The sequence below is a fragment of the Muntiacus reevesi genome, chromosome 17, assembly GCF_963930625.1.
Source record: "Muntiacus reevesi chromosome 17, mMunRee1.1, whole genome shotgun sequence".
Lineage (NCBI taxonomy): Eukaryota > Metazoa > Chordata > Mammalia > Artiodactyla > Cervidae > Muntiacus > Muntiacus reevesi.
This window is the reverse complement of record NC_089265.1, coordinates 23,534,706-23,547,455: the sequence shown is the minus strand read 5'-3', so window position 1 is coordinate 23,547,455 and position 12,750 is coordinate 23,534,706. Positions and strand designations below refer to the sequence as shown.

The following is a 12,750-nucleotide window of genomic DNA, read 5'->3' as shown; positions in this document are numbered from 1 at the left end:
TAAATGTTCCATTATTAATTTCAAATATGATCCACAGAATAAATACAATTCTATGTTTGTCTCAAGAGGATGGACTATATTAAGACTGTTAAGACCTATTAAGACCACTGTTCACTGTGGTGGTTTTCAGTATGTGCATTTTTCTGCTCTTAGGTTTTGATGTCAAGTTGTTCACAGTGCAGAGTTTGTGGAGCTTTAGTTTATGATGAAGAAATTATGGCTGGATGGACGGCAGATGATTCAAATTTGAATACAGCCTGTCCCTTCTGTAAAAGCAACTTCTTGCCTCTTCTCAATATAGAATTTAAAGACTTAAGAGGCTCTGCAAGGTTAGTATTATAAAAGCTCCCTTAGAGAGGTAAGTGCCCTCTAAAAGGCATGACTTCTGGTGGAAGAGTGAAGTAGTCATGGTGTGTTCCAGATATTCCTTTCCTTGCCCTCCTTCATTTTCAATATTTGAGAGAAAATACTAATATTGTAGGAGGCTGTTCTTCCATGTTATTTAACAAATGATTATTATTAATAGTTAATTTTTGGAGCTAAACTTTATAGGTTATATAAGTATATCAGTTATTATAAATTCAAAATTCTAACATTAGTTATTATTTTGATGCTTCTGCCTTAATGACCTTGATTACGTGCTCTGGAGCCTCCCCCCCCCCCCAAAAAAAAAAAAAAGATGAAGGGGACCTTAGCTCTTTTCTTAACTTGTTGCCCTTTATGGTGGTGCTCTGTAATGTGAAATGAGTGAATTCTAGGCATTGGAAAATAGATTAACTAATCTATAATTAGTCATTAAGTAATTGAGAGTTTGGTAACTATTTGCTGACTTAAATACTTACAATTTTTTTTTCTTCTTGTGGTGATTGTAAATGAGATTGTTTTCTCAATTCCACTTTCTGCTAGCTCATTAATATATAGAAATACAACAGGTTTTTATTGATTTTGTACCCTGCAACTTCATTAGATTCATTTATTACTACTAATAGTTTTTTGGTGGATTCTTTAGGGTTTTCTAGATATAAAATCATGTCACCTGCAAACAGTGAGTTTTACTTATTCCTTTCTAAACTGGATGCCTTTTTTTTCCTCTTTTTTGCCTAATTTCTGTGGCTAGGACTTCTGTGTTATGTTTCAGCTTTTCACCTCTGATAATGATGTTAGCTGGGGACTTGTCATATATAAGCTTTATTATGTTGAGGTATATTCTGTCTATATCCACTTTGTGGAGAGTTTTTATTATAAATGGATGATTGGTCTTATCAACTGCTTTTTCTGCACCTGTTGAGATGATCATATTTTTATCCTTCATTTTGTTAATGTATGTATCACATTGATTGATTTGCAGATGTTGAACCATCCTTGCATCCCATGGACAAATTCCACTTGAGCACGGTATATGATTCTTTTAATGTATTGTTGCATTTGGTTTGCTGGTATTTGGTTGAGGATTTTTGCATCTTTGTACATCAGAGATACCAACCTATGGTTTTCTTACTTTGTGTGGTCTTTATGTGGTTTTGGCACCTGGGTGATGTTGGTCTTGTAAAATGAGTTACGTGTTCCCTCCTCTTGAATTGTTCGGTATAGTTTGGAAACGATAGGCATTAAATCTATAGGTGTTTGGTAGAATTTACTTGTGATGCTGCCTGGTCCTGGCCATTTGTTTTTTAGAGGCTTTTTGATTACTGCTTCAGACTGTACTAACAATGAATCAATTCAAATCTCTTCATGATTCAGCCTTGGAAGGTTGTACAAGTCCAAAAATTTGTACATTTCTTCTAGGTTGTCCTGTTTGTTGGTATATAGCTGGTTTTTAAAATATTCTTATAATTCTTTGTATTCCTCTGGTGCCCTTTGTTATTTTCTTTTTGTTCCTGATTGTATTTATCAGAGCCTTCTCTCTCAGTCTAGCTAAAGATTTGTCTATTGTGTTTATCTTTTTAAAAACCAGCTTTTAGCTCCACTGATCTTTTCTGTTGTCATTCTAGTCTCATTCATTTATTTCTACTCTGATCATTATTATTTATTTCTTACCTTCTACTGTCTTTGGGGTTGGTTTGTTCTTCTCACATTACTTTTGACTGTGCCCCGTGACTTGTGGGGTCTTAGTTCCCTGACTAGGCCTCCCACTTGGGGCCCTAGCAGTGAAAGTGTGGAGTCCTTTCCGTTGGACCACCAGGGAACTCCCTGTTCTTTTTCTAGTTCCTTTATGTGTAAGGTGGTTTATTTCAGATTTTTCTTGTTTCTGGAAGTAGGCCTGTATTACTCTAAACTTCCCTCTTAGTACTGTTTTTGCAGCATCCCATAGATGTTGGTATGTCATATTTTCATTTGTCTTCAGGTAATTTTTTGTTTCTCTTTTGATTTCTTCATTGAACCAGTGTTTCAGTAGCTTATTGTTCATTAGCCACATATTTGTGGTTTTTTTCAGCTTTCTTGTAGTTGATTTCCAGTTCCATACCACTGTGATTAGAGAAGGTAACTTTATATGATTTCAGTCTTTTATTTATTAAGTTTTATTTACTTATTGAGCACTGTTTTCTGTCTCAACATATGGTACATCCTTGAGAATGTTCCATGTATACTTGAGAAGAATGTGTATTCTGATGCATTTGCATGGAATGTTCTATATAAATTTATCAAATTCGTCTGATCTTAGGTTTCATTTAAGGCTGCTTTCCTTTCTCTCTGATCTATCCATTGATGTAAATGGGATATTAAAAAGTCTCTTACTATGTTAGTCAGTTTCTCTCTTTAGATCTGTTATTTTCTAATGTATTTTGGTATTTCTATATTAGGTGCATATATATTAATAATATGTCTTCTTGATGAATATTATTTATCATTAATAAATGATAAATATTTATAATTATTTACTATCCATTTTTGTCCTTTATTGCCTTTTTTTTTTTTGAAGTCTGTTTTGTCTGATAAGGGTAGGACTGTACCCACTTTCTTTTGGCAGCAGTTTTCTTGGAGTATCATATTCTTTTCCTTCACATGTAGTCTACATTTGTCCTTGGAGCTGAGGTGAGTCTTCTGGAGACAACAAGTCATTGGGTATTGTTTTATGTAGGAGTTTTGCTTTTCTTTTTTATTATTATTATTTTTATACAATTTTTATTTTCCATTTATAGTTACTACAGAATATTGGCTGTACTCCTCATGTTGTACAATACATCCTTGAGCCTATCTTATACCCAGTCATCCCAGATACTCTTTGTTTTATAGAGTATTCTCTCTGTTTAGTAATAGCACTTCTGAGATTGAACTGCCCGAGTTTCCTTTTAGCTTACTGAGTTTCTTTATGACAGCTATATTGCATTATGTTAATCAGTTAGATTGCAGTATTTATAGCTTTAAGTTTGGGTTCTGGGGGAGTGTAATTTTTTTGTGTGTGGGGAGGATACATGTAACTGTGGTGTTCATGATGCTTGATGAGTTGTTCGCATTGCCAACATATTTGAAGTACTGAACACCTTTCTGCTTGATTCTGACAATTCAACTGGTCAAAAAATAGAGGTCTCTTGTTTTCTGGTAGGTGGTGATATATTAATAGCACAGGTCTTTGGTTCCTCTTACCTGAGCTGCCTCTGTTATATTTGAGTTTGCACTTTCCACCCTCCACTGCCTCTGTCAGAGGTGTGGCCGTGTGACCTCGTTACTGCTTCTGGGCCTTGGGGTCGTTGGTGCTTCGCTGCTGCCACTGTGGCTGGGGTCTTCCGACCCGGTGCGCTGGGATGGTGGGCTCTTCCCTCTTGTCTGGGCTCCCCTGGGTTGCAGGCTCTGCCACTGCTGGTAGCGGTCATCTGATTTGCTAAGGTTCGTGGGCTCCACTGGCGTGGGACGGCGGGGCAGGGGGCCAGAGTTGTGGGCTCCTCAGCGGCCAGAGGGATGAGGCCCCAGGCCCCTTTGCCCCTCAGTTAGCTGTCGTGACAGCTGCCGCTGCTTCTGGGAAGCTGGAGCTGTGTGCACTTGCCTGCACTGCTGCTCGGTTTTCTGAGGCTTGCCAGAGCTTGCCAGAGCAGAAGGCTGAACCTGGAGGCTGGACTTGTGCTGTTCCTTCCGTTTCGCCGCCTCTGTGTGTTCTAGTCCATCCCCCTAGGTGGACAGGTGTGTGGGAATCTCCAGTGCATCAGGCAGAGGTACCTTTGTTGCATTGTGGATGTTTAACTGCTTGTAAATTGAAGGGGCGAGATAAAGGTAACTTTGCACCATGCCGCCTTGCAGACGTCACTCGCCTTTACTCATTTTTGTATTTAGTTTTCTTTTTCTTGTTGATCTGTCTTGACTATTCTTTTTTTTTTTCTTAGCTGCACCATGCCATTTGTGGGATCTTAGTTCCCTGACCAGGGATGGAACCCAGGCCCTAGGCAGTGAGAGTACAGAGTCCTAACTATTAGACTAGCAGGGAATTCCTGTCTTTAATATTCTTGATATTAATTCCTTGAAGAGAAATGACCAGTTTTGATGTTATCATTCATTAATTTTCCACCTTATGATTTGTGTATTTGAAATCTTCTTTTTAAATAAGATTCCAAAGACTCCCATCTGTAGTAGATGAAAATCTTTTCCTAATGTTCTTCTGTTACCTTTCTATTTTCCCTGTGGTATTTAGGTTTTAAATACATCTGTAGTCTACCTTTGTGTATGATCATAGAGATCCAGGTTTATTTTTCTCCATATAATGAGCCAGTTTTACATCCTTCCTTCATTAATATTATATGTAGTATCACCTTTACCATATATCAAGTTCCTGTGTATACCTCACTCTGGTTCTGTGTTCTGTCAATACTGTATTATTTTTATTATTATATTTATGTTATGTCTGGTTGGTAGTGTAAGTTCCCCCTTTGGAAATTTTTTATAATTATTTGATTATGCATATAAAACTTTAGAGTAACTTTGAGTCCTCCCCCACAGAAAAAGTCCACCTTAAGTTTTCATGGGATTCAAATAGATTTGTAGGTTAATTTGGGGGAAATGGACATCTTTAGTGTTATTCTCCTATGAGCATGGTATATATCTCCCTGTTTTAGATCTTCTTTTAATAGAGTTTTAAATTATTCTCTATAAATTTTGTACTTTTTTGTTAATTGTGTTCCTTAAGCTTTTGTGGTATATTTTCTAATTGAATATAAACCAGCATTATTAATCTTCCTCCCTAGTATGTCATTATGGAAAATTTCCTACTTATGGCCAAGTTTAATTAAAGATTTTTTTTTACAGTACACCCAAATATCCACCCCTGTATTCTTCAGTTAAGGTTTACATTGCTTGCTTTATCACCTATCTATTCTTCCATCCATCCACCAATCCATCTTATATTTTTCTTTGTTTAAAATAAGATGTAGATGGGGAGGGAAATTCCCTGGCAGTCCAGTGGTTAGGGCTCTGTGCTTTGCAGGAGACACAGGTTCAACCCTGGTCAGGAAACTAAAATCCTGCATGCTTCACAATGTGGCCTATTAGTAATAATAATATGTAATAATAATATTACTACTAATATGTAGTAGTATTATATTAATAAAAATAAAAATACCTTTGCCCCCCCAAAATTGAGCTTTTGTATCATTAACAAGAGTTCAGTATTTATTTACAGATTTTTTTTCATTTAAGGTAAATTTGATTTCTGCAAATCAAGATACAGAACATTATTATGACTTCAAAAAGTGCTCTTTATGTCCCTTGCAAGGCAAAGCTCTCACCCCATCCCCACCCGGGAGAAAAAGAGAGAGAAGATGAAAATAAATTACTGAATTAAAAGAGGGTAGAGAGAGTGACTAAAGACAAAAATGGAAATTCTTAAGCGGGGGAAAGGGTATCATAAATAGTTATAGGTTAATACATGTTAAAATGCTGTTCTTTATTTTTTTAACTAAGAAAATTAATGAAATATTTTGCTTTCCAACTTCCCTCATAGCTTTCTTTAGTGTCTCTCAAAAACTGAAGGGATCTTGTATTGAACTATAGTAACCTGCTCTGGATGTTTTCATTTGAAAAGTTTCAGACAAGAGAAGAGAGAATGAAAGCAAGAGTGTGTGTATGTGTGTGTTTGAAATAGGCAGTATTTCTATGGATTTGTGTAATTCATTAATGAGTATTTTACTATACAGTGATTGTAAATATGATGACATTTGGAGGATTCTAGGATTTTTATAGACTTTTTTATACTTGCTTTTTTTTTTTTTTGAATGGATCCATATTTAGCTTTTTCTTGAAACCAAGTACCTCTGGTGACAGTTTACAAAGTGGCAGCATTCCATTGGCAAGTGAACCTTTGGAGCACAAACCCATATCCAGTTCAGCAGAACCTGACCTGATCAACTTTATGGATTTGCCAAAACATAACCAGACCATTACTGAAGAAACAAGCTCTGCAGTTGAATCAAGGTACCACAGAATTCAGAGAACTCTTCATAGAAATTGGGTGCCCCTGTAAAACTTTCATCTTTAAATACAACCTGGCTGACATAGACATAAGTTCTGGCATTTTAAGAATGTAACTTTAAAGGCTACCCACTCCCGTATCTGGCCTGGAGAATTCCATGGACTATACAGTCCATGGGATCGCAAAGAGTCAGACATGACTGAGTGATTTTCACGTTGTTTAAATATCTAATGAATGAATATGGTGATAAGCCATTTTTAATACTGTTTAATGTTTTACAGTGGTCTTTATCAAAAATGAACTTTCCAAAAGAAAAAAGTATTTTCCCCTTCAGTGTAGTCATTGCCAGTTTCCAGATACATACTCTCTTCACAGTCAAGGATACCTTTAACTCTTAAATATTTACTCAAACATTTACTGAGAGCCTATTGTATGCTCAGCATTATGCTAAACACTAAAAATAAAAAAGTAAATAAAATCTGACCTCTGTTCTTAGGTGTGTCATGGCTTGAAAGTGAAAGGCACTCAGTCTTGTCCGACTCTTTGCGACCCCATGAACTATACTTTCCATGGAATTCTCCAGGCCAGAATACTGGAGTGGGTAGCCTTTCTCTTCTCCAGGGGATTTTCCTAACCCAGGGATCAAACCTAGGTCTTCCGCATTGCAGGCAGATTCTTTACCACTGAGCCACAAGGGAAACCCAGGTCATGGCCTTATAGAGATTAAATACTTGACAGTGAATCTACATTACTTACTTGGATGCATTATACATACTTCCAGGTGATTTTGTTTAATAAAGGTGAGATAATGCTTGAATAGAGCACATGAATGGGCACTCAATCTTTTAAAAATAATACCATAATACTTACCATATACCGTCTTCCTACCCTTCATCAGATCATCCACTCCATCCTGTTTTTCTGACTGATTTTACAAAAATACCTGAAGAAAAGTTAATTCCTATAAGGCAGTACTGACTCTTCTCAGATATATTCAGTACATTCAAAATTTATTGTAGAAAATACTCTAGCTCTACAGATTTAGACTGTTTAAACCAATCTAACCACAGCATTTCTCCTTCATTTTTTTAAGTGATGAAATAATGAAAGCCAGCGGAGATGTCCAAACTGTGAAAATTTCACCTATGCCTAATAGTTTATCAAAACGAAATGTGTCTTTGACTAGAAGTCACAGTGTTGGAGGTCCCTTGCAAAATATGGACTTTTCCCAGCGACCGTTTCATGGCATTTCAACAGTTAGTCTTCCAAACAGTCTGCAGGAGGTTGTGGTATGTAACAATATTATAATTATACTGTGTGTTTATCAAAATAGAATCTTCTTCTGTAGTAAGTTTTTTTAATCACATGAAAAATGATACATTTTCATAAGCAGGCCAAGAAATTTCAAATTTCAAAAATATATACAAATAAAGAATACAATGAGTCCTTTTGTGGCACCATCCAGCTTTAGTAATTTTCAGCTTACAACATTTTCCTGTCATGCATACCCCAATTCAGTTCTCTTGTAGATCCACTTGAAGCAAATTTCAAACATATAATCCATTTGTCAATATTTCAGTATTTATCTATAAGAGATAAGGACTCTTAAAAATGTAATGCTGTTGGTTCAGTCGTTAAGATTCCACACTCCCAATGCAAGGGGTGCAGGTCGGTCCCTGGTCAGGTAATTAGTATCTCACTTGCTACATGGTGTAGCCAAAAGTCAAACAAACAAAAAAGTGCCATTATCAGACCCAGGAAATAACAAACAATATCAGGGTCATTCAGTCGTCGTTCGAATTCCTAGTGGTTTCAAAAATGTCAAGTATGTGTGTTTTGCAGTTTGAGGAATCAGGATCAAATAATGCTTTGTAATTGGTGATCTGTTTTCTAGTGTTTTTAAATCTATAGACTCTTTTCTTCCCTTGTAATTTATTTGTTGAATGCAGCCGTATAAGTTGGTAATTGCAGCTTGAAGCTTGGTCAGATTCAGGTTTTTTGTTGTTTTGTTCATTTATTTATTTTTACAAGACAACTTCATCAGTAGTGGTATGTCTTGAGGGACATGAACTATCTCTGTGGGGTTCAGTTCAGTTCAGTCACTCAGTAATGTCCGACTCTTTGCGACCCCATGAACTGCAGCATGCCATGCCTCCCTGTCCATCACCAACTCCTGGAGTCCACCCAAACACATGCCCATTGTGTCGGTGATGCCATCCAACCATCTCATCCTCTGTCATCCCCCTCTCCTCCTGCCCTCAATCTTTCCCAGCATCATGGTCTTTTCAAATGAATCAGCTCTCTGCATCAGGTGGCCAAAGTATTGGAGTTTCAGCTTCAACATCCGTCCCTCCAGTGAACACCCAGGACCGATCTCCTTTAGGATGGACTGGTTGGATCTCCTTGCAGTTCAAGGGACTCTCAAGAGTCTTCTCTCCAATACCACAGTTCAAAAGCATCACTTCTGCTGCACTCAGCTTTCTTTATAGTCCAACTCTCACACCCATACATGACTACTGGAAAAACCATAGCCTTGACTAGACGGACCTTTGTTGGCAAAGTAATGTCTCTGCTTTTTAATAGCTGTCTAGGTTGGTCATAACTTTCCTTCCAAGGAGCAAGCGTCTTAATTTCATGGCTGCAATCACCATCCACAGTGATTTTGGAGCCCAGAAAAATAAAGTCAGCCACTGTTTCCACTGTTTCCCCATCTATTTGCCACGAAGTGATGGGACCGGATGCCATGATCTGGTTTTCTGAATGTTGAGCTTTAAGCCAACTTTTTCACTCTCCTCTTTTGCCTAGATAAGTTATCCATTTGGAGCTATAAAATGACGATAGTCTAATTCTGTCATATTCTTTATTATATGAAATATATTTATAAAGAGAAACTTATCCCATGGCTTTTGTCAGATTTTCTCCAAAGATGCAGTTTATGTTGGAAAAGCAAGATAAGTGTTTGATTTTCTTTTTTCCTTTTATTTATCAAACTTCACAGTGAAAAAAGAAAAAAAAAAAAACCTTCACAGTGACAGGTTGGGTTCCTAGCATTCTCTAAGGTGATCCATTATCTGGGGGCATAGAGTATCATTATGAACTCATGGGTTTAAACATTTATGTTTACATCCATTGCTGTTGTTACCCTTATTGATGCTTGTTTTATTCCTTCTTTGGTCAGCTAGAAGCCTCTATATGTTGGTGCCTTATTCCTTTTGACACAACTCTAGTAGCTTTTGTGGGGCTTCCCTGATCACTCAGTTGGTAAAGAATGTGCCTGCCATGCGGGAGATCTGGGTTTGATCCCTGGGTTGGGAGGATCCCCTGGAGAAGGGAAAGGCTACTCACTCCAGTATTCTGACCTGTAGAATTCCATGAACTAGTCCATGGGGTCACAAAGAGTCAGACACGACTAAGCGACTTTCACCTATGTATAAGTTTTCTTTAACGTTTCCTTGCTTTCTTGTATTATAAGATGTTTGACGCTCAAGTATTATATATTTCCTTCTTCAGACCTCGAATCAGTCATTTCTTTAAGAAACATTCCTTTTAGAGAAAAACAGTATTTGGAGATCTCAATCTGGGCACCATGGGTGCTTGTTAATATTGGTCATAAACATTTAATTCTAATTGTGCACAACTTACAAAGTCTAGGTTGGGTTTCTTTTTTCATTCACTATTTCATTTGATTTATAAAATTGCTCTTTAGTTTTTATTGCAGTCAAATGTATAAACAAGTTAGATATATTTTAAAGACTCATCAAATATTAACACAAAAAATGGCCTCATCTGTTTAGTTTTACGTGGAAGATAAAGTCAGATTTTTTTGGTATCATCAGAATACCAAAATACATCAGAATATCATTTGAAACATCAGAAATGCAAGTATTTCTTGTAAAAAATTGAAAAGGAAAAATCAGTCATATATAGGGCTTTGCTGTTTAATGTGATAAGAGAAACTCATGTTTAAAATAGGGCCTGAAAAAATAAAATAGGGCCTGGTATATGGATTAATAATTTTTGTTCATAATCATTTAACAAGGATATTTATGATTCAATACTTTTTCTTCTTTTATGTTTTCTTTAGGGTGTTCTACTACATGTAGTAATGGCCCTGAAATAAGTTTGAAAGGACAGAAAAGTATGCTGTCATTGAGACATACTCTGAAGCATACAGACTAAAACTGATCATGCTCACTCTCTCTATATTTCTGTCTTTAAGGATCCTTTAGGAAAAAGACCCAACCCTTCCCCTGTCTCTGTGCCTTACTTGAGTCCTCTAGTGCTTCGCAAAGAACTTGAATCTTTGCTAGAAAATGAAGGCGATCAGGTGATTCACACGTCCTCATTCATCAATCAACATCCAATCATTTTCTGGAACCTCGTTTGGTATTTCAGGCGTTTGGATCTTCCTAGTAACTTGCCGGGACTTATCCTCACTTCTGAACACTGCAATGGAGGCGTGCAGGTAGGGAACCAACTTCTGTACGTATACTATATTCACGTTGGTTAGGATGAGGCTTACCTTCAGGTATTAGGAAGTATACGATAGTAGTGTTAAGTCATAGGGTTTTTCTCTCTCACTTAAAAATTTAGATAGGTGGTCCAGGGATGGTATAATGCTAGAGACTTGAGAGCCTTTTATCTTTTTTGCTTGCAGTGTGGCCTCCCATTTCCAAGCTTTATACCTGGTCTAGGGTAGCTGTACTCTACTTCCAAGCTACCACATCCATATTCTAGCCAGCAGTAAGAAAAAAAATGGATGGAGAATATATTCTTTATTTAGGGATAGTTCCTAGATTTGCATATAATCTTTTCATATATATTTGTTTGGCCTCAATTTAGTTATATGATCATTTCTAGTGGCAGGGGTAGCTAGAAAAGTAGTTTTTATTCTGAAATATAATATTCCCAGCTGTAAGGGGGTGTTTGGGGGAGAATGGATACATGTACATGTATGGTTGAGTCACTTTGCTGTCTACCTGAAACTGTCACAACATCACTAATCAACTATACTCCAATATAAAATAAAATTTTTTTTTTAAAAAGATATTCCCAGCTGAAATTCTCACAACTTTATTTTAAAGGATTTGTATTAGCCATATTTTTCAGATATAATTAAAAACTAGTGAAGTTAAATTTTGCTAGGTCACATACTGAATAAGTGATGGGGGGCAAAGACCACAGTCTGGCTCTCTGACTCTGTTTGAGCTGGCATCCTTGACTCCCAGGGAGACAGTAAGCTTATGATACTGAATATGGAGAGATACCCCCCACCCCAAACATACATCAGAGGCACAATAAACTTTTAGAGTCTTGTACACGGTTTTGACTCATTTATGTACTAGTCAGTACAACAAGATAGTAGTAACTGCTGTACTTTCTCGTACCGTAAAACTTGTGATGGAGGTTAATCATTCACGTAACTGCTGTGCCAGTTACCAAGCTGTCACTTAGCCCTTGAAAGTCAGAATGAGAATCATGCACCTCAGAAAATCATAACATTTGTACTTAGATATAAATAAAAATTAAAATTTTTCTTCTGAGTTTTAGGTCTAGAATTTTATTTTTTTACAAACCCTTATGTCGAGGGCTGACTTTCAGCAGATCACAGCGAGGGAACTGCTCTGCTGTGTACTAAATCTCTACCCAGAAGCAAGCCGTCTACGAGTGGTTTAGCACCAGGTTCCCCAGGAACGTGCAGTGTGTGACAGGCGAGGGGGCAGCTGCCTTTCCAGCTGCACCGTGTCCCAGGAGGAAGGGCTCTCCACCATGCCGCGCTCCAGGTCTAGAATTTTAAAAAGGACTCATCTGTTTTATATAATCAAGCTTTGCTAGGTCCACTGATAATTACTATTATGCTTAGTTATTACCATGCTTAGGGTACTAATACTTTCTATTGATCTTTTTTAGCTTCCCCTGTCATCTCTGTCCCAGGATAGCAAACTCGTTTATATTCAGCTGTTATGGGATAATATCAACCTTCATCAGGAACCAGGAGAACCTCTGTATGTTGCATGGAGAAATTTTAGTAAGTAAAATAAAGACATAAGACTCAAACTGGAAACAACCAAATACCCATCCACAAGTGAATGCATAAGCAAGTTACTGTGCAGTCCATCCACCCAGCAGAATACTGTTTAGCAGTAAATAAAAATGGATGCCTGAGGGAAAAATAGAATTAAGGAGATGAGATTAATTATTTTGCTTTGTTTTTAAATCTTTCATTCACTTTTAGTATCTCCTCAGGCTTTTTTCCATTTTATTTCAAATTTATTTGTTGTACCAACCTGTTTATTAGATGTCCAGTTGAGCTGAAGAGTGGCTTTTTTGTGTGATTCTTACGGTTTATCTGTCAA

The 12,750-nt window shown here is 37.0% G+C and overlaps 1 protein-coding gene across 2 annotated transcripts in view; it reads left to right on the top strand.

Annotated features, from left to right (window-relative positions):
* Positions 1–12,750, top strand: part of DENND4C (DENN domain containing 4C) — a 109,114-nt gene that overhangs the window by 85,569 nt on the left and 10,795 nt on the right. For both annotated transcript variants that reach the window (XM_065908257.1, XM_065908256.1), the window contains 5 exons: positions 154–329; positions 6,214–6,396; positions 7,488–7,683; positions 10,614–10,859; positions 12,305–12,422. In XM_065908257.1, coding sequence (XP_065764329.1) covers positions 154–329; positions 6,214–6,396; positions 7,488–7,683; positions 10,614–10,859; positions 12,305–12,422 — 919 coding nt within the window. The remainder of the gene's footprint in view (positions 1–153; positions 330–6,213; positions 6,397–7,487; positions 7,684–10,613; positions 10,860–12,304; positions 12,423–12,750) is intronic.